The sequence below is a fragment of the Leptonychotes weddellii genome, chromosome 12, assembly GCF_054177405.1.
Source record: "Leptonychotes weddellii isolate Sample4059 chromosome 12, ASM5417740v2, whole genome shotgun sequence".
NCBI lineage: Eukaryota > Metazoa > Chordata > Mammalia > Carnivora > Phocidae > Leptonychotes > Leptonychotes weddellii.
In genome coordinates, this window is record NC_138380.1 from 81,920,827 (window position 1) to 81,944,184 (window position 23,358).

The window sequence follows — 23,358 nt, forward strand, 5'->3', positions numbered from 1 at the left end:
GGAAGTTCTCTGCTATAATTTGCTTCAATATACCTTCTGCCCCTCTCTCTCTTTCTTCTTCTTCTGGGATCCCAATTATTCTAATGTTGTTTCATCTTATGGTATCGCTTATCTCTCGAATTCTGCCCTCATTATCCAGTAGTTGTTTATCTCTCTTTTTCTCAGTTTCTTTATTTTCCATCATTTGGTCTTCTATATCACTGATTCTCTCTTCTGCCTCATTTCTCATAGCAGTTAGAGTCTCCATTTCTTATTGCACCTCATTAATAGCCTTTTTGATTTCAACTTGTTTAGATTTTAGTTCTTTTATTTCTCCAGAAAGGGTTTCTCTAATATCTTCCATGTTTTTTTCAAGCCCAGCTAGTATTTTTAAAATCATCATTCTGAACTCTAGTTCCAACATCTTACTAATGTCCACATTGATTAGGTCCCTGGAGTCGGTACTGCCTCTTGTTCTTTTTTTTTGAGGTGATTTTTTCCATCTTGTCATTTTGCCCAGAGGAGAATAGATGAATGAGAGAACAAAATGCTATCAGGGTAACAACATCCCCAGAAAATATACACTAAACAATCAGAAGAGTTCTGAAACCGGGGGAAAAGAAAGGGAAAGATAGAAAAAAGAAAAAGAAAAGAAAAGAAAAAGATTAAAACAAACCAACAAAAACAAAAAGAAAAACAAAAAAACAAAATATGATCAAATATGATCAGGCTGGTGCATAGATCAGTGCCACACACTAGATTTTGGGCATATTTTGGTCTGTTAGAAGAAAGTGCCTCCCAAATTTTTAAAGAAATAAAATCTTATATATGTACAAAAATATGGGTTAATACGATGAAGGGATGGAATATGACTGTAAACATGAAAATTATACAAGATTTTATAAAAGGAATTGATAAGATAAGAATTTGGTTGAAAAAACAAAGAAGAGGATTTAAAAAAAAAAAGGGAGAGAATGTGATCAGGCAGGAGACTAGAAGAAAGCCATACACTAGAGATTTAGGGTATATTTTGGTCTGTTAGAAGAAACTGTATTCCAAAATTTTAAAGATAGAACAACTCATATATATGTATACCAAAAATAAGGGTAACTACTATGAAGGGTTAGAATATGACTCTAAAAATGAAAAATAAAAAAGATTTTTTAAAAAAGGGATTGATAAGATGTTGGTTGAAAAAGGGAAAAAGAAAATTTCAAAAGAAAAAGAACGTTAAAAAAAAATTAACTTTGAAAGACTAAAGAATCATGGGAAAAAAGCCATGAATTCTATGTGTAGTATTCCCCTAGCGCTGGAGTTCTGCCGTTCTCATTGATGTGTAAACTTGGTCTTGGCTGGCTGTTCTTGCTGATCTTCTGGGGGAGGGGCCTGTTGCCATGGTTCCCAAATGTCTTTGCCGGAGGCGGAATTGCCCCGCTCTGGCTGGGTCAGGCTAAGTAATCTGCTCGGGTTTGCTCTCGGGAGCTTTTGTTCCCTGCAAGCTTTCCATGCAGCTTTGGAGGCGGAGAGTGAAAATGGCGGCCTCCCAATCTCCACCCCGTAGGAGCCCAGAATTCAGGCCCCGCTCCTCAGTAAGCCCCCAGAGAAATGCAGTCAGTCTCTCCTGTCTCTCCCGTCTCCGGCCACACTCCGTGCTCACCCGGCCTGTGACCGTGCATTTCTATCTCTGGCACCCGACCCCATGTGTTGTCTCCAAACCCAGCAGATCCCTGCGGTGCTCTCCCGTGCTGCTCCTCCCGGGGGAGGAAGGGGAGTCTCCCCGGATCTGCCACTTGTTGGGTCCCTGCTGGAGCAGCAGTGGTCTGACTGTGCCGTGGATCACGGTTTATGGCAACCCCGAGCTGAGAGCCCCCGCCTCGGCTCTGTCTCTGCAGCTGGCTTCCCCACTCAGATACCTGGGAGCTCTGCTGCACTCAGGCTCCCCCGGTCTTTCTGTGACCCCGAGGGTCCTGAGACCACACTGTTCCATGAGTGTTCCACCCCCCATTAGCCACTGGAGCAACGTCCCTCAGCGGAGCCGACTTCTAAAAGTTCTGATTTTGTGCTCCACGGCTCTATCACTTGCCAGAAGCGGCCATCGGAGGCCCCCTCCCCCACCATCTATCTTCTGAATTTCGCCTCAGATTCACTTCTCCGCACGTCCTACCTTCCAGAAAGTGGTCACTTTTCTGTTCAGAGAGTTGTTGCTATTCTTTTCTTCGATCTCCTGTTGTGTTCGTAGGTGTTCAGAAGTGTTTGATAGCACTCTAGCTGAATTCCTGGGACCAGATGAAATTTAGGTCTCCTACTCCTCTGCCATCTTGCTTCTCCCTCTCCCTTTCCTACTCTTAATCACAGGTTCATAATCTGTTGGAACAGGAAGGGCCCTTTGGACATACGTAGCCCAATCAATGCCCACAGAACAAATGGGATGTGGGGGTCCAGGGATGGCAAATGCCTTGTCCAAAGCTAGTTAACCACAGAGGCAGGGCTACAGCTGCTTTTCCAAAGATCACAGAATAGCTTCCAAGAGGCTTCTTCTTTCAACATATCAGAAAACTGGGTTTGTTTTCCAAGTTGAGTTTTATTTTTTATTTATTTATTTTTTTGTGATGGCAAAGTCCTTTTGCACAATTTATTTAAAAAGAGACAGCTGTAAAGTAGAAATGCAGATGTTTTCCGGTTGTAAAGACAGCAGTTACAAAAGAGAATAAATATGATGCTGGGAAGTATTTTTAAAAATACAGAAAACCCCTGGTATTTGCGAGCATTCCCAAGTTGAGTTTTAATAAGGAATCTATTTTTCTGTGGGAGATAGAATTCTACAAATTTCTCCTTTTATTCTAGGAAAATATAGTCATCTCAGAAAGTATTTTTTCATTTTGTTTTCCCTGAAAAAAATTTGTGTTGTCAAATGGCAAAAGTGGCTTACTAAAAAGTGGAGACCGTTGTTCACATTTCTCAAGTATATTTCTATTGGCATGCTCGCTTTTTCAGTTAGTGAAGCGTATCGTCTTCAGAAATACAATCCTAAACTGCTGACACAGTAGGCCTGATGTTTGTGAGAACAGAAGAGGTTTCCTTTGATGCATCTCTGAGCAGTTTCACATAATTGAGCACCTGGAAATCAAAATCTCTTAATTCTCTGAACACTGTTTCTGGTAATTTAGAAAAGTCATTGGATGACCAGTTAGTCCCGATCTTCTTTTTCTTTCTTTTGTTTTTTCTTTCACTTTCTTTCTTTCTCCCTTTCTTTCTCTCTCTCTCCCTCCCTCCCTTCCCTCTCTATCCCTTGCCTCTCTATCCCTTGCCTCTCTATTCCTTCCTTCCCTCCTTCCACTCTTTCTTTCTTCCTTCCTTCCTTCCCTCCTTCCTTCCTGTCTTCCTTCCATCCTTCCTTCACTCCCTCCTTCTTTCCTCTCTCTCTCTTTCTTTTTCTTTTTATTTGCTCTCATCATATCCATTTTCTATCCGCAGTTTTCCATGATTGCTGCCTCCATCAAAACAGACATTTGGATCAATTAATCTGAGGAACATAAAGTATCAGATGCCATGAAGCCTATATTCAAGGACTTTTAATGACCTCAAAAGATCAAATTGCCAGTACAAGGTTTCTACCTGCTGGCCCTGACATGAACCTCAGGAGAAGGCTTACATTTTTGTAGAAGCTCTAGCCAGTGTGATAACCTCTAACCAGGCTGGATCAAGATATTTGTAGAAGGCACTAAGTTCATAGTAACTCCTCCTGGTAAGTAACTTTGTTCTTTTTATATCCTGTGAATAAAAAACTGAGAGATGCTTTTTAGAAAAAACAATGTAGAATCAACTTAACATTTGGACAGCAATTTTGCAGCTACTGGTCGCTATATATGAAACAAAACTACTTTGTAAAGGTTTATTTACTTCCCTGCTTGCAAGCAGATTGAAATTCTACTTTTAGAAAATATGTACATAAAAGCATAGATGCAGGCCTGAAATTAAAATATTTCTGTGACCTTGTCTGTGATATATTTGTGTAAGTTATTGGTTCAAGATGATATTCATGTAGGTGGCCTTTTAAGTGAGAAACACTTTGATGAAGTACCTGTAGTATTTTTTTTTTTTTAAAGATTTTATTTATTTATTTGAGAGAGAGAATGAGAGACAGAGAGCACGAGAGGGAGGAGGGTCAGAGGGAGAAGCAGACTCCCTGCCGAGCAGGGAGCCCGATGCGGGACTCGATCCCGGGACTCCAGGATCATGACCTGAGCCGAAGGCAGTCGCTTAACCAACTGAGCCACCCAGGCGCCCGAAGTACCTGTAGTATTAATAGTGCTCCTTTCTTAATGAATAGTGTTCCTTGCTGTAATAACCCATAAAAACTGTATGATTGCTTTTGATTTCATCTTTAAGAGCAGTGCAAAAAATTTAACTCTTACAGTAGATGACTATAGAACATCAATAAATAAACATATTATTATTACTCTACTTTCTTGGTGGGTAGGCTCAATTTAGTCAAAAACCGAGCTATTGCGGCTCTTGTGATATTGCCTAGAGATGGTCCAGTTTAATGGAATTTGTGAGCTCAGTAAACTATTTCAGTTCCAGAATCCATGAAAAGAAGCTGTCAGCATGGTTTTACATCCTTGTTTTTTCATTTATTGAAGACAGTTTCTATGATGGAAGCTAGAGGTAAAAGGGTACACAAGACACAGTCCCAACACTCAAAAAGCTTGTAGCCTAGTGGATAAGTATTCTAGATTGTGGCTTGATTGAGCCCCATGTATTTTGACCTGCAGTTGCCAGACACATAGAATGTTGGATTCATGAGCTCTTTTGCATATATTTGTTTAGTGGAAAATTTGATAAAGGGCCCCAAAACCATCTGATTAAAGACAATAATACTATTAGCTAATATTTATTGAGAGTCAGATACCATACTGCCTAGTTTCTGTGCCTTATCTCAATCCTTAAGAGCACTATACAGGAAATTTTCTTATTCCAATTTCACTGATGGGGAAACTGAGGCTTAGAGAGTTCAGTTATTTGCTTACATTCACATGGTTAGTTACTATGCCAAAGTTTGGGAGCAAATAGTTCCTTGTTTGTTCCATAATGCATGGTCTATACCATTATATGCTATTAGAAACATTAAGCCATACTTTTATTCTGAATATACAGTCTTTTGTAGTCTGACCTTTTAAATAGACTATGTAGTTGAATGTTTAATAGTAATAGCTCATAATTTGTATGACTCCTCATGCAGAAAACACTTCTGCTTCTAATCATGGCATTAAAATTGCCTCTCTTCCCCCCAAGACTTCAAGTAAGTCATGTTGAATATTCATTTATTAAATTCTCACAATGTGATTCTTAGGGTATTTCTATAAACTGCAAGTCCTTTTGTTACCATTCAATTCAGTCTTTCTGTATTGGCATCAAATTTGCTGGAAATATGGAAGCTGGCAGAAGAACGGGAGCAGTTGTACTACATGCAGGACTCAGCTGCAGAACTCAGAGCTGCCTTTGCACTCCGGCTGGGACAGCTGCAGGGAGAGCAAACCAAGCAGGATCCTCTGATGGGCAGCTCAGGATTGTAAGTCCATATCCTGGAACTTGATAGGGTAATTTCAAGTTCAAAGGAACAGTCTTTCAGGAATAAATGGGTTAAAAGATCATCATTAATATTTCACACTCTGTAACAACTCATCTGTTCTAGTATCAGTGAGGACTGAAATCTGGAAAAAACTTATGTTAAAATCAAACCAGATGTCTACCCTTCAATGTGTAGAAATAAAAAAATACCTATAAAATATTGAACATTCATATCTTAAATATTAAAATATATTATGTCTATTTTTGTTCCTCTGTTAAAGTCACAGAAGTAGTAACTGTAAATTACACTCTAGGAAAAGAACTGATATGACACATGAAAACCTTTTAAGAAAAAAGATTTAGAAGTTTCAGGAACATGGTGAGAAAAGGTAAAATTAGACTCTCCAATGCATGTGAGGTGGGAAAGACAGACCCAAGCTGTCCAGGCAGAGAGGGGTCAGTTCGTCCATTCTTGACTACATTCATATCTAATGTGATTTTACTTGAGATTTCTTTGTTTAATGTTAGCAGTGTCTATTTATATATATTTATATAAATATTGGAAAAATATGGACACGATTTTAAAAGAGGCACACAGGGAGATTTCTGTAAAAGCTTTTCAGACAGTGTACCTGGAATAACTGGTGGAGCGACAAAGTGTTTGGTCCTGGCACATTGCTCAGGATTACAGGTAAAATATGTTTTAATTCTTCCCTTAAGGTAGGGAGACGAGGTAGGTGATCCAGGAGGGCAGGCTAGGTGCTGGTGCTGGCTCAGAATTCTAGGATTTGGTCCCAGTTTGGTCATAAATAACAGTGGGTTACTTGGAGAGGTAGTTGATTCTCTCCTAGTCCTAGGAGGTAGCTGCTGCCTGAGCTAGAATGGAGGAGATTAACAAGGAGCTAACTAGCTAGAGCAACTGGGGGTCCCTACAGGGTGGAGCTGTTAATCCCTTAGGGATTTCTGTGTTGAAACATTTGTAAAGAAATTTGTGTATCTTATTTATTAGATTCCAAGAAATAACCAGAGGAAAAGAATGAACAAAAAATTGATAAACTTGCCATTTTGTCTGAAGGCAATTCGTATTAGGTATCGACATATTTAACTGCATAAATGTATCCAGGAATGTCATAAGCTGGGTTTGTTTTTTCCAAATTCAGACTAGTAAATTTGTTCATTCTTCATTAGCCTTAGGGATGAAATTTGGCCCGGATGAGGGAGAACATCTCACAGGGATGTTTCTACCCTATAGAATCTAGTCAAATGTTTTCAGAGAATCTTCATAAGGCTGGGGAAACATTGGAAAAGTGAAAGGAGTGATATATTTTGGTGTCTTTCTGGTTGTGATCATAGGCATGCATGAATTCATAAATTGAAAAGTAACTTTCTAGTTGCATTTCCCCCCCAACTGACTGCAATATAAATTCTAGCAATCTAATTAAATAATGGTGACACAGATGTAATTCATGAGGTCCTGAAATTTTTTTTATAGGAGAGTGTGGTGCAGAGAAAAATGTGTCCACATTCTGGATGTTTTACTTTCTGTGTAATCATCCTTCAGCCAATAAATTTTGATTCATTGGTTATTGCTCTCTTAACAGTATAGAAATAATACATGCCCATTAGGGAAAAATTGGAAAAGAGAAAAAATAAAGTATTAAAAATTTATAGTGACACTTATTCTGTTAACATTTGCTATATTTCCATCCATCATTCTGTCAAGGTAACAGCCATCTCACGTGGATGTTGTAGAACTAAATGAAATTAAATATGGTAATATCTACTGCATAGGTTGGGATGTAGTAATTCATTAAAAAAGTCAGTTCTACAAATTCCAATTATCACTCAGTGGAGTTCTTTTTAAATCAGGAGTACAGAAAATTGTATTAATTATGATCTAGTCTACAGGTCACTTAAGAATAATTGGTCAGTATTTGCAGAATACTTTCAATTTCTAAGACTCATTGTTACATGTTTCTAAAAATGAGTAGAATGTAGTAAGCATTACCTCGTATATTGTTAACCTCAACATAAGTTGATCTCTCCCTTTTCAGTGGAAACATCTGGATATAAACAAGGGAGATGTTTTACAATTGAATATATAAAATTATACTAATATACATAAAAAGTCAAGTATTCACTTTTTTAATAAAACATTTTATTTTTTATTTATTTGAGAGAGAGGGGACATGCATGCAAGAGAGAGAGAGAGAGAGCACAGGAGCTGGGGGGAGAGGCAGACAGAGAAGGAGAAACAGACTCCCAGATGAGCAGTGAGCCCAATGTGGTGGGCTCCATCCAGGATGCTGGGATCATGACCTGAGCCAAAGTCAGATGCTTAACAGACTGAGCCACCCAGGTGCCCCTCAAATATTCACTTTTAATAGTTTATATCTTAATTGGATTATACCTACAAATTAAAAATTATATTATTACAAATATCACTTGAGAAATACTGTTTTTCTAACCTCATATTTTATTAAAAATTTTGTTCAGATTCTTCACATGCATCTAAAATGTATACTTTAGAGCAAATTTCTGAGTCAGTTAGGATCTGAGTGTCTGGGGATACTTTTATGATGATGTCTTTGGATATTTTATTGGAACAGACATTTATCCACTTACAAAATAAAAGCATTTTTTTTCATTTATTCTGTCATTCTGTATATGTACAATGTAAGCATAAAGTATAGAGACTTTAGTCCCAGGTAATATTTACCAAATCCATATTAAACTTCTTTATTTTTTTTTTTTTACCGGTGCTACCTCTAAACTGGCTTTAGTTGAGTTTATTTCAGGTTGATATCTTGTCCAAGTGCATTGTTCAATCAAAGTAGAGTATTAGAAGAGCATCCTTTAAAATGAGAGATTGCCCAAACTGAAACATAGGGGAAACTCTGTTTTATGAGGCATAATTTTGGGAACAAAAGCTTCATCTTATGTTCTGGCATTTCAGTGTGTTTGAATTCTGAATTCAGTGTGTTTGAATTCTGAATGTTTTGCATTTATATCACAGAGTGGGATTTGCAAATATCTTCTCCCATTTTTCATGTCAACTTTGAGGTAGACCTTACTAAACTATCAAGTTCTGGGGCAGAAAAAGAAACAAGCTCTAATGCAGAAACTATTTCTCATTTATTTATACTGCCTATTTCCAAAATCTATTTGAGGAGACCTAAAATAAAATATGCAAGGACAGTTAGGCAATGAAACAAAAATAGAAGACCAAAAGCACTAAGGAAATGAAAACAGAAGAAAAAAGGCCTGTGATTATCTAGCACGAAGCATAGGGTAAAATTTTATATTCAAAGGTAAGGGGAAAATGTAACGGAGTACATACTTTTTATTAACTGAGAAAATGAAGCACACCTAATTTTCAAATATGTTTTTCCCACCTTAAAATGAGAAAAAGACTTCAATGCATGAATCCTTTAGGAGCAATGTGAAGTGAAAGAGTGAGCAGTGCCTTCCACATCCATTTTAGAAAATGGAAGAAATGGTCTTTAACAAACCTGTTTCATGTTACCACTGCATTATTACTATGGGCACCATGACATTTAATGTCATTCACAGATGATGACCTTCAGCAGACTTGGTCAGGCAGGTGAGTGTCTAGTGATCTAACATGACAATAGGAGGCTTGGATGTCAAGGCAACTGGCCATTGATTTAATCATTCCACCATGAAGGCCCACTGTAGATGTCTGAAGCCAAACTTTGGACATAAGCTGGAACAAAGTCAGTTTGAAGTAGAAATTTCTGAGGAGAGCTTGGAATGCTCATAGATTGTGCTGTCGGTGGGAAAAATGCCATTTGCTTTGGACAGTACAAGTGAATCCGTTCCATGAAGTGACCCCCTATTACTGGGCTTTACTAGCTTCCATTTGATTTTCTTAACACTGGAAAGGCATTGGATAAGATAAGACAAGTGATTCCCTAACAATTGTTGTGTGAAAGACACATTTTCAGTGATCATGGTTCAGAGAATTCCAGACATAGTAGAGCAAAGAGAGGTGCAAACGAAGGAATGAATCTTGATGCTCGATTGACATAGGTCCAATTGTTATCCCCAAATACTGCATTCTTATTAGTAAGAGAAGGTTTGGTCTCATGAGATTAAAATGTGATGTTGGAGTGCAGTCATCACAAACAAATTGCTAATAATAATGGTAATGATAATTATAATTATAATCTCTCATTTTCATAGCATGTTTAGATGTGGAAATCTTAGGAGAGATTTGATACCAATCCTTCCAGTAAAGGTCAGCATAGCCAACATTGTGCAAACACTGTAATAGGATCTGCCCTTGTGTCTGTGTGGACTTGCATGAAGTGCTCATGCACAACATGTGTAATTGTCTTGAAAGCGTTTGGCCCAAGAACAAACTTGATCATGATAGATAAGTTGTGTGAGTTGACACATTGCCTTTTCTGATGGTAAAACGGTGTTGCCCCTTTTTTAACCTAAAGGGAGAATTGTATCCAGTATGGAGAGTGGTTTGTAGCCAACTGTATTGACAGAGCAGAAATTCTCCAGAGGATTCAGCTCTACTTCTAACCACTCTAGTGGAAAGTTACCTTACTGTCCACTGATATACAAAACCCTTGAATTTAGAGGTATTTGTTTAATGGACTTTTCCCTCATTTGGCACAATTTTTTTTTTTTTTTGGTATTTTTAAGTTTCGTATGTACTTAAATCTTAATCCTTTATCTTAATTGATATCATGTCTAACAGTAACAAGTTGGGCTTCACACTGGTATTTAGTAGAAAAACAATTAAAATTTTAAATTTTATTTAGAAAATGCTTTGGAATATAGTTAGGGATACAGTTAGTACTTTTATAATGTTGTTTTTTTTTTTTTAAGATTTTATTTATTTGATAGAGAGAGACACAGTGAGAGAGGGAACACAAGCAGGGGGAGTGAGAGAGGGAGAAGCAGGCTTCCTGCGGAGCAGGGAGCCCGATGCGGGGCTTGATCCCAGGACTCTGGGATCATGACCTGAGCCGAAGGCAGACGCTTAACGACTGAGCCACCCAGGCGCCCCAGTACTTTTAAATATATTTAGAAATGTCATAAATCTGAAATTCATATTTACATAAGAAATAGTTTTAAGTATTTTTTAATAAAAATGAGAAAAATAAAAGAGGAATTTTGAATCAATATTAATATGCAGATCTGAAATACCATACTTAATTGAAAATGTCATTGCATTTTGTTAATTTATATAGAATTCATACTGCTTCCTAGTCATCAAATATATACAACTCAGGCAATTTACCTGAAAATTTTTTTGATTATGAATATTATAAATGTATTGGGAAAATTTATTTATTTTGTAAAACGGTTTCTGTTTTATAAATTAATGAAATGATTGTGGCCATAAAAAACACTCTTAATAAGTTTTAAAAAGAATGTTGTGGAGCACCTGGGTGGCTCTCCGATTAAGCATCTGGTCATGATCTCAGAGTAGTGGAATTGAGCCTTGAACTCCATGTTGGGCTCCAGGCTGAGCGTGGAGCCTGCTCAGGATTCTTACTCTCCTTCTTGTTCTGCCTCTCCCCCACCACTCTCTCTCTAAAATAAATAAATAAAATCCTAAAAAAAAAAAGGAATAGTAGGGTGCCTGGGTGGCTCAGTCGTTAAGCATCTGCCTTCGGCTCAGGTCATGATCTCAGGGTCCTGGGATTGAGTCCCACATTGGGCTCCCTGCTCAGCGGGAAGCCTGCTTCTCCCTCTCCCACTCCCCCTGCTTGTGTTCCCTCTCTTGCTGTGTCTCTCTCTGTCAAATAAATAAAATCTTTTTAAAAAAATGGTAAAAAAAAAAAAAGCATGTAATATAATTCCATAAAATATAGGCACCGATCATATATAATCAATAATACTATTTAATGCTCAGTTAACTATCACATTGAGAAAGTTATGGAAGTTCAAGATACCTTCTATTCTGAAAAGAATGAAACTTCAGGGCTCTAGCTAAGTAAAAGTGACAGGAGGTAAGCATAATGTCTTGCCATCCCGATTTTTCCAACTCATGATTTGATTTTCAAGTTCCTTACTATGATGAATCAGAAGTATTCCTATGAAAAACTGAACTTTTTAAGATGAAAACTAGATTCTTTAATGTATTGACTAGAGGCAAAAATTCTGTAAATACCGTGTACTCTGAAAAATAAATCTTGCTTTATATAACATGTTTTTTAAATTAAAGACAAAATATATGGTTGAGGAAATATACTGTCTTACTCTTTTTTTTTTTTAAAAGACTTTATTTATTTATTTGACAGAGAGATAGAGCCAGAGAACACAAGTGGAGAGAATGGCAGAGGGAGAGGGAGAAGCAGGCTCCCCACTTGAGCAGGGAGCCGAAAGCAGGGCTCGATCCCAGGACCCCGGGATCATGACCTGAGCTGAAGGCAGACGCTTAACCATCTGAGCCACCCAGGCACCCCATACTGTGTCTTACTCTTATAATCAGTAAAATACTATTTGCACAATAAGGAAGATGTACAAACTTAAAACAAGTGCATTATGACCTAATATTTATTTATACCATAAATAAAAAAGTCATCATTGCTTGCTTACTCATTGAGTATAAAAATCAGGAGCTTTGGTGCACAAGCAAAAATTCTGAAGAATTTTTTTTCCTTTCTTCTCAAAGGAGAAACCTATTCATTTTTTTCTTAGGAAATGGCCCATGAAATTATTATTCTAACTCCAAACAACTGGAAAGAGAAAATTAGTAAACAATTTGTGTTTCAGTTGGAACTCAAATTGGAAAGAATTCTATTTATAATTTGAATAATCAATTAATAATAATGTATAACCAAGGAATATTCCAGCCTTCAAGTGACATGCCCTTGAAAACCATGATGTTTCATTATATAATTTGACATTATGTCTGCAAAAAACCCAGACTATAACTGTTAACATGACACCATTAGATGATATAACTTTGTTCAGCAGGTGAAATGAAAGAAAATTGAGGGGTACTACAAGTTCAGCAGGCTTGTAGGGCAGATTCAGATTTGGGGAGAGATGATAAGGGTCAAATATGGTGTCTTCTTAGACAAGGTATCTCCAAATGAAATTCCAATATAAAATGTACTTTTAGTGAACATTTCCTGAAGCAAAACAAAATTCTGACCACTGCATTACTTGATTGGGTTACTATATGAAAATTTCTGAAAATAATCAATAATTTTTTTTAAATAGAAGTTTTGGCAATATGGCCATTTTATTTCTAAATTTCAGGCATTGTAAATAATTTGGAGGTGCAGCATTAAACATTGCCCTACTCAAATTCATGCAGTGGTTCAGATGTGAGAATGAGATGTTCTATAGAATCAGAAATCAAGGAGAAGAATTCCAGTATCAGAAATGGGCATGAGATCCCTATTTGTAAATAAAAGGTCAACTTGATAGATTCCCACTCAAACAAGTGAGTGTGTATTGTTTAAAAAAATTCCATGATTTGATCCAGGGCTTTTCACTTAATAGCTGTGACTTTGGGCAAGTTACATAACCTCTAGACCCTCTTTTCCCAAGGAAATTAAGAAAATAAGCACCTCATAATCTTCTGTGGATGAAAAGCCACAGTAAGCACTAATTCTATAGCAACTTTCTTTCCTTTTATTATGTGCTGGGTGTTTCCAAACCCCACAATGTTTGTGTTTCTCTAATTATGTTTTTTAAGATTTTATTTATTTATTTGACAGAGAGAGAGAGCACAAGTAGGCAGCGAGGCAGGCGGAGAGAGAGGGAGAAGCAGGCTCCCTGCTGAGCAGAGAGACTGATGCAGGGCTCCATCCCAGGACCCTGGAATCATGACCTGATTCGAAGGCACACGCTTAACTGACTGAGTCACCCAGGCACCCTCCAATCATGGTTTAATTGTTATTCCTTTTTCTCCAACAGATAAAAGTCCTGATGAAGACATTTACCCCAAGCCCACAATTTTTCTTCCTTCAGTTGCTGAAATAAAAATCCATAAGGCTGGAACATACCTTTGTCTTCTTGAGGATTTTTTCCCTGACATTATCAAGATAGATTGGCAAGAAAAGGATGGCAAAACAATTCTGAAATCCCAGCAGGGAGACACTATGAAGACTAAGGACACATACATGAAATTCAGCTGGCTGACTGTGACTGAAGCATCAATGGATAAAGAACACAAATGTATCGTCAACCATGAGAGTGATAAAACAAAGGTTAATCAAGAGATTCTTTTTCCTTCAATAAACAAAGGTATGTGCATATAAACATGAATATAACCTCCTAGAACCCTTTGTTTCAAAGGGAAAACCTTCCCTTTTCTGTCAAGTATTAATGAAAACAAGCAAATAGAAAATTTTTGCTAATGTTGTTGCCTTTAATGAAAGCATAAATGTCCTGCAATTTTCCCACAGAATTAAACTAGTATGGGCTTTGAGGGCACCTGGGTGGCTCACTTGGTTGTGCATGACTCCTCATTCAGCTCAGGTCATGATCTCAGGGTCTTGAGATCAAGCCCGGTGTCAGGCCCCACGCTCAGCATGGAGTCTGCTTGAGGTTGTCTCCCTCTGTCTCTTCCCCCTGTGCTCTCTATCTCTTGAAATAAATAATAAATCTTTTTTAAAAAAACAGTATGGCCTATGGAACATACAGAGAAAAAAAGAAAGACAAATTCACTTAGCCTTTCTCACCTCAGTTTCATAATCCAAAATATTAATGTCACAGTGATGTTTTTTATAGTCATTTCATGGATTAAATGAAACAATATACGTGAAAGCACCTAGCAACTTCACATACAAGAAATTCTCAGAGAGTCCAATTTTGATGGTTTTACTTGATCAGGAAATAAGAACAATTATGTATCTTTCAACAATGTTTTTCTGAGCATCACAATCCTTCTCACTTCAATCTTGCTCTACTCAAAGTATGACCCATAAACAATGAGTTATAGGGGAAAAACGCTGTTCATTTGATGGAGCCAAATCATAGCTCAACCAGAATAGTAATTAGGCTACTGAGGTCTTAGTATGGTCTTGAGTTTTTCAGATTTGAATTTTATATATCAGCAAAAAGTGAAGTATAGTAAGTAAAGACTGGGTGAGGCTTGTGTGTATAAAGGTTCTTTGAAACTACACAATGAATGTATTTCTTACCATTGGTAAAGCTACTCAGCAAACATTATTGCAGTCCTAGTGTATGCCAGGCCTGGTAGGCATGCAGGATGAACTACTGTCCCAAGGAGGATCACTACAGTAGAGAGAATACACTTTTCCTAATCACTCAGTGTCACTCATATTTCAGGCATAATTCAGGCATGGTGTCCCAAAGGAACCCAATTGGTGCAGATGCTGGACATATTTAGATAGTGTGGGTAGACAGCTAAAGTGCCCTGGCCCTGCTGTGATCGAATAACTCACTAGACTCAGAAATCAAGTCCTGGCGTTAACATCACAGACCAAGCCCCCAGAGGGCCCATAAGAAGGAAAAAGTTTGTACTTTTCTCTGTGGTTCACAAGCACTTTTTAAGCAGTGGGGAACAAGCACATAAGAAGACGTGTGAAGAGCTTTCTATATACAAGTTTACATTTCTGAAGTAAGTCTTTGTGTTCTTAGAGTGTTGAAAAAAACCCACTTAGTTTAAGGCTCAAGTCACTAAACCAAGACTTAATCCCTAACATGAGTGCAATTTAACCCCCCAAAAGAGTAACCTTTAGCCAGTCAACATGGGAATTTCTTGGTCAGCACCATGAAACACCCCTTTCCTTCCCCTCCAGAGGGTGACCTTGCCTAAAACAATGGATTCTTTGAATTTTCTTTTTTTCTGCTTCCTCTCTATTGTTAAAACCTTTTCCTTTCCTGTAATCCTTTTGAGCTCCCCTCTACTTGCTAGATGGGATGCTGTGTGATTCATTAATTGACTGATTAATAGCACCATTAGATCTTTAACATTTACTTAGTTGAATTTTTGTTCTTTAACAGATTTGGTGGCAGCGATGGAATCCGAAGTGGACTCCCAGGGGCCTTCAGAGACAAAGCAAAACACAGAGGTGGTAACTGTGAGCCCTTTGAGTTCACAATCCTTCTCACCTGTTCCAGGGGCTGTGGGTGAGTTCTTCTTGGTTCTAAGCTCCATTCTCTTTGTGTTCAAACTCCTAATCTAACTGACTTTGCTTTGCAGGGCAAGCCAGCTTGGGCTGGCAGAGTGTTATGCTAGCATGTTTGTCTGGAGCTCTGTTGAGCTGGTATATTTGCCCAGAGTCTAACTGAACTGGCAGAAGGGTTGGCTCACAGCCAAGCCCCTAACCTTTCAGACCAAGTTCCCCAGGTGGAAACCTCAGTAAGTTTCCAGGAGAATTGGTGGTGGTGCACACAGAGTCTTCCTGTGGTCAAAACTCAGTAACAAAACCTCAGTAAGTTTCCAGGAGAATTGGTGGTGGTGCACACAGAGTCTTCCTGTGGTCAAAACTCAGTAACATCTCTTACTGTCCGTACACTAATGTGCACATAATTTTAGTCTTCAGTGTAGATAAAGGCTACTGCCAACAGAGGAACAAGAAGGTGGAAAAAGCCACAGAAATTGGTGGGCACGAGTCAAGCATTTAGAGGTTGTAAGAGCATTTGCTACCTGAAGCATTTGCTACCTCAAGAACACTCCCTTGATTGTATGAGTTGGTCAGGAAATGGGTTGTATCAGCACTAGGTACCCATCAACCTCAAGAAAACTCCTGTGCAAGGAGCTACACTGTAAAACACAAAATTCTCAATACCAGACACATCCCTTTTAGGTGTTTTTTGGCTCTGAGAAGCTCAAATTCTTTTTTTTTTTTAACGAATGCCAGAAAAATGGTATACTATTTTTATTTTTTTAATTTTTAAAATTTTATTATGTTATGTTAGTCACCGTACACTACATCATTAGTTTTTGATGTGGTGATCCATGATCCATTGTTTTTGTATAACACCCAGTGCCCAAATTCTTAACTAATGGTATCCTTAAATTCTAAAGAGATTAGCTCACCACTCTCTGATATACCTGTTTATTTTTCTTTTTTTAATTTTTAAATATTATTTATTATTTTTTTCTGATATATCTGTTTATTTTTCACCTAAGAACTACAGTCCCAGATTAAAGATATGTAGCAAAATTGCAAAATCTTCATTTTTAAAGATTTTATTTTATTTATTTGAGAGAGAGATAACGAGTTGGGGGGCAGAGGAAGAAGGAAAAGCAGACTTCCCGCTGAGCTGGGAATCTGATGCAGGACTGGATCCCAGCAACCTGGGATCAGGACCTGAGCTGAGGCAGATGCTTAACTGACTGAGCTACCCAGGTGAGCCCAAAGTTGCAAAATCATAAAAGCTTCTTTTGTGTCTTGAGGAACTGGCTTGGTAACCATCACGTTGGAGACCCCAAATGTACATAACAGTTTACCATCAATGTCTAACCTGTCAGATCCATAGTCCTGGAAAAACTGTTTACTCTCCGGAGGCTTCATGCCTCCTCCCTCTGGACTCTTTGAACATCTGCAGTTGGATTTCATTCCACTGCCACTTAGTGTGGGTTGTCAATATTCCCTTGTCATTGTGTGTATATTTTCTGCCTTTCCCTGATGCCTGCACTGTGGTAAGGACACTATTAAAAATGGGTTTCCCCCTTGGGGCACACCTTCTGTGATCTCCAATGACCAGGGCACCTACTTCACTGGGCAAATCATAGGAGCCTTTAGGAAAATCTTGCAACCTTCCTGGAATTGTGTCCTTCTGCTCATCCTTTCTGTCGCCTGTTAGTCTGACCAGCTAGTGTAAGTCTCCAATGTCTGATGCTCAAGCCTGTCATCACCAGGTTACGGAAGCCTTCCTAGTTCACAATTAAAAGGATTCTCTCAGTCACAGGTTGCAGCCTGGTGATTAGGTACTTTAGACACAACATCAGAGGAAGACAGCCCTCGACATCCCAGTAGATGAGGGACCTTACCAAGTGCTCCTGCTGTAAAACTAAACAGTGTGGAGGTTCCTCAAAAAATTAAAAATAGAGCTACCCTATGATCCAGCAATTGCACTCCTGGGTATTTACCCCAAAGACACAGATATAGTGAGAAGAAGGGCCATATGCACTCCAATGTTTATAGCAACAATGTCCGCAATAGCCAAACTGTGGAAAGAGCCGAGATGCCCTTCAACAGACGAATGGATAAAGAAGATGTGGTCCATATATACAATGGAATATTACTCAGCCATCAGAAAGGATGAATACCCAACTTTTACAACAACATGGGTGGAACTGGAGGAGATTATGCTAAGTGAAATAAGTCAAACAGAGAAAGTCAATTATATGGTTTCACTTATTTGTGGAACATAAGGAATAGCATGGAGGACATTAGGAGAAGGAAGGGAAAAATGAAGAGGGGGAAATCAGAGGGGGAGATGAACCATGAGAGACTATGGACCCTGAGAAACAAACTGAGGGTTTTAGAGGGGAGGGGATGGGGGGATGGGTTTGCCCAGTGATGGGTATTAAGGAGGGCATGTATTGCATGGAGCACTGGGAGTTATACAGAAACAATGAATCATGGAACACTACATCAAAAACTAATGATGTAGTGTATGGTGACTAACATAACATAATACAATTAAATTAAATAAAAAAAACAAAACCTAAATGTTGAACCTTGTACACATCCCACAGCTACAGAAGTCTCCACCTGACACCTGGTCCTGCCCAGACATAGAGTTTCTGAATCAATTTAGAGTAAGAAAAGTAGCTGACATCCAAACAGACTGCTTTCACCTAAACAGGGGTTCAAGACTTCATACTTTAACTAAATATGAAATCCTTTCTCCCTCTTTTCTTTTACTCTGGCAATAGCCTATATTTCCCTGGTCATTGCCAAGGGGGTTAACCTCTGGAATTTAGAGCAATATTTTATTTCAGGCTAGCAGAAAATCTAACCCTAGTCCTAATTTTTCTCAAGGTAAATAAGACATCTCATTGGTTGACTCCCCTAAAGATATATCCTAAGTTAGTAGGACTACCAAGAAGCCACCAGGATTCACTCTTTTGGCTGGCCCTACTTCCCTGGTTAGGGATAGCTGGAAATGAGGTATGATCAAGACTTTCTCCTCCATTCTTAAAATTGTTGCAGAATCCCTCCGAAAGCAATGGGTACCCCATAAAAATCCTTAGACTCTGACCAAAGCAGTTCTTGAAAGTAAGATAGCCCTTGATTATGACTCAGCTGAGCAAGGCTGGATCTGTGCTGTAGGCAGCACCATGTGCTATACTCAGATGAACACTATTGGGGAAGTTAAAACCCAATAAGATCAGATCAGGGTGCAAACCACTTGGCTTAACAGAGTGACTTCTTCAGCAGGGTCTTTCTTACTTATTTGACTTTAATTGCTTTGAGTCTTGAGACCATGGCATCAAATAGCACTCCAAATATGGGGAATTATCCTGTTTATAGGCATCATAGCAATCTGCCTGGTGTTTTATGTTCTCTCAAAAGCTTGGCATGCAAATTCAAAGCCAGTAATCTCTAAGCAAATGATCTTTTTAAGACTGGAACATCACAAAGAATGAAGAGAATGACCAACTCAAAAATTGTAAAACTGAAGTGGTAACCTGGGAACATCACAAGGGTTAAGCAAAAAGGTCAAGACCTGTGAATATCACCTAGAGTAACAATAGAAACTGTGAGAACTTCAGAGCAGTTGCTGAGAGTGGTGTTAATGCCTTCCATTTTGATCCTATCTCTCAGTTAAGCTAAGAGTTTGATCAAAAGGCAGGGTTGTTAAAAAGGAAAACCACAGGCTCAAAATGTACTCATTTAGTTTAAGACCACAAGTCAGTAAACCATGTCTTCAGACCTACCCAAGTGCCGTTTCAACACCCAGAACTGCAACCTTTAACCTGTGGACATGGGAATTTCCAAGTCAGCACTAGGAACTTACTCACTGAATCTGCTGAATTACACAGAATCAGACCAACCATTTCGGGAATTGTGGGGCTCAAATTAGTAATGGCTGTCCTCTCTGTTGACTAACTGTTATCTATTTATCATCTAACTATCTATCTACCTATCTATCATCCATCTATCTATCATCTATCTATCATCATCTATCTATCATCATTTATCTGTCATCTATCTATCAACTATCCACAACCCAGACAATGTCAAAGAAGGATATGAACAATTCAGTAATACATGTTCTCATTTCTTTTAGAGCTCGCTGTTATTGACTCCAAAAAAGATTCTCTGAATGATGAAAACAGTAAGTTTTTGTCTATGTTTGCCTTTATGTTATGCTATAGCATTTTTTCCACCTGATCAACATAACTGTTGAACTTCCCTGGCTTCAGGGAGAAACTTCAGAACGGCTGAATCTTGCAAAATAGATTGAGTGATATTTAAAGTCAATCCATCATTTCTCAGGAGTGTTCTTCACACAGTAAATGCAGGTTTGGGTGTGAGAGGACTATAAATTAAGGGTGCAGTGATGTGCTCTGAATTCTTTCAACAATGGACTTCATTCACTTCTGTGACGTTTGTTTCTACTGACTGAGGAAAACATGATATCAAGTTGCTTCTAGGTATTTTTAAGTCTTTGTTCTTGCTGGTGGTTAATAACATGAACTGACACTGAGAGCTTCTTGTACGGAAGGTGTTTTGCTGCCCTGTAAGTGCGTTTTGTTTAATTCCCTTAAGAGTCACTGCCAAGTTTATTCCCATTTTACACATGAAGGCAATGAACAGAAATTATTTAAGTCTCCATGCTACACAGTGAGATCGATGGCTTCATCCCAGACCATCTGAATCAAGAGTTCATATACTTCCTTAGTTTTTATCCTTCCTGAAATCCCAAAGCCAAGGCCCTGAGACAGGTGCACACAGGAGAGGATGTGAGTCCTGGGTTTCAACTGTCACAGACTGGACTTAAACTCCATTCTTTTAATTATCAGCTGCATGAGTATGGGTAAACTATTTACATTTTTTTGAACCCACCAAAAATGACACAAATACCACCTAATTCAGTTATAGAAGATATTACATGGCATATGTAGAATGTAGAATGCATAGGCATCTCATTTAGCTGCTACATCATAAGTACTAGCTCCTGGCTCTTTCTCCCCATTTGAACAAAGGTAATGATGAAGAGCATTGGTTCTAGCCCTGCTGATCCACCCTCCATGTTCAATATCAAGGGACTTCTTGACTCTAATCATCATCATCATCATCATCATCTTCTTCATTATCATCTTCATCCCACTTTATAGTTTTGCTTAATCATTTTGAAGTTGTTGATATTTATTGCACGTGGAGATGCAGAATTACAGACCAGCTGCGAAAGTCTTCTTAAATGCTGTGTTGCAGGGATTGAAATCTGGATTCTAGTACTTACTAGTTGCATGAAATCAGGCAAATGGCTTCTCTCTCTGCCCAGTTTATTTGTAAAATGGGAATGAAAATTATAATCTCATAGGTTATTGGAAAATTAAATAAGATTTAAGCTTTGCACACAAAGTTCTCAAAATAAGTGACATTTAGTTTGTACTTAATGGATAGTGCCTCTTATTCTTACTTAGAGACACAGTGGGGTTGAAGAAATGCTAAAAGATATTTATCGCCAATGCCTTTTTTCCCATTGGATTCATTCATTATAAACACAACTTTACTTTTTAATACCTTGGAAATTCTAAGTGAATTGACCTGCAAACTGGGTTCTGAGTTGTCTCAGTGGTGGTGGTGGTGGTGATGGTGATGTACGTGTTTACTATCCATTGTGCTGGTGTGAGTGTCACTTCAACTAAGTCATCAGAAATGTATACTGTCACCTCTCTCCCATTAATAAGTCCTAGCCTTTCAAAACAACACATGAAATTAATAAAATGCTTCTTTCAGACACTCTGCAGCTGCAACTCATGAACACCTCTGCCTATTACACCTACCTCCTCCTCCTTGTGAAGAGCCTGGTCTACTCCACCATCATCGCCATCTGTCTGCTTGGGAGACCAGCACTCTATGGCAATGGGAAGAGTTCCTAACACATGGTGGCACCAAAGTTCCACTTCTTCCCACTGGCTATTGTCCCTAAAAGTGTCTGCTAGTGATCTAGTGTGGCTCCTTTCTGAGATTGGGTTATTTCAGTTCACATGTGTCTTTTTCTACTGTGTCATTACTGAAGAACATGTTTACAAACCACTGGGAAAACAGAAACTTTCACTCTACAGCAAGAACAAATGCTGCCATGACTCAGGGGTGAGACCAGGGGGTCACAGGGGCTTTAGCACCACTCTCTCCTTAATGTCCACCAGCTCCTCAGCCACCCAGGCCCCATGCCTCTGAGTACAGAAGCATGCAGTCCCTTGGATGATTACCTGGAAGCCTTTTATTTTACATACCTGGAAGCCACCATCCTTGCTACCTGAAGCTTGTACTGTTTTTCATAATGGGCACAATAAAAGAAATCAAAAATCTACTTTTGCTTCTGTGTTCTTTCATTTGGTGCAATCTAACTGAGAGTCCCATGTAAGGGACAGCATGACAACTGAGCCAACCAATTCAGCATTGGTTGTAATAATGGTCAATTCCACTTTTCTAATTCTTTCCCTCAGATAGTCTTTATGATGCCTTCTTTGGGGCACCGGCCCCAGGGGAGTCACAACCAGTGGAGGTGCCCAGGCTATTTCTCCTTCAAAGATCAGCAGATTCAGACTCATTTCGTGTAAGACAGTCTGGTGGTGACAGTATAATATTTCGCATGACTGGCGGGCGTGCTCAGACCTATCCCAGTGTGTCACGGACACCATGTTTCCTGATCTCACAAGAACCCCATGAGAGCTGCACTAACACTGGAAGGGTGGGGGGGTGGAGGGGTTAAGAGTTTGAACTTTGAATCCCAAGGGCTTGAGTCTATAGCTATATGAACTCTCTGTGCCATAATTTTATCAACTGTAAAATGAAGATACAGTGTGCTCTGTCTCCTGGAGTTGTGTAGATGTGATGATTTGATTTTGTTGGGTACATGCAAGTCCTCAATAGCATTTGCATCTACTGTTGGCAACTCTAAGTTAGAAATAACAGAAACACACATGCACACACACTACAAATTGGACACTCATTTACATGTATGTGTATTTTTCTACAAACATGGGTGTAAAACAAAATGTTCAGTGTGTGGTAAGTTGGTGAAAAAATTAGTGGTTGTATATTTTTCTGTTTTCACTATGAATGCATTTAGTGTAATAACTTTTATATATTAGAATTCAAACAATGCCTCATTTCAAATTGGGATGGATTTTTGTTGTTGTTGTTTACTTACAATCAGCTTCAGTTTCTGTGAAACAGGTGCTTTTGAAAACCAAGTAAAGGTTCCCTGTGGAAACAACGTAAGACCCAGCAGATAAAGGAAGAAGAAATTTACGTTCAATCTACTCTTTGATTCTCAAAAATTTGTTCAGATCTGTTTGGACAAATGCCTGGGCCTCTACTTAGAGATATGGAACTGTTTCTGCATGTGGAAAGCACAGAGGCACAGAGGGGAACTAGCAGATGACTAAAGCTGTGTGGGCTGATGTCACTGCTGGGACCCCTAGGCAGTGTCTCCTGTGGCTTCCAACTCCTTAACACCTTCCTTCCCCAACTGGACCTGGGCTGCCCTGGACTGGGAGGTAAAGAGAGGGGGAGGGGGTGGTGCAGGAGACAGCGTGGGGGGCAGGAGGACGCTGGTGTGGTGATGGTGTTTATTTTCTCAGGCTCTTTTTGTCAACGTGCTCTGTCAAATGTGGTTGATTTGTGGAAAATGCTTGAAGTCAAA

At 38.8% G+C, this 23,358-nt stretch overlaps 1 gene segment (V, D, J or C); it reads left to right on the forward strand.

Moving 5' to 3' along the window:
- The first annotated feature begins 9,094 nt into the window (after nt 1-9,094).
- Nucleotides 9,095-22,020, forward strand: LOC102730568 (T-cell receptor gamma chain C region C10.5-like). The segment is given in 5 exon segments: nt 9,095-9,154; nt 13,468-13,797; nt 15,523-15,648; nt 19,768-19,815; nt 21,444-22,020. Coding segments are annotated over 5 exon segments (678 nt in total).
- The last annotated feature ends 1,338 nt before the right edge of the window (nt 22,021-23,358 follow it).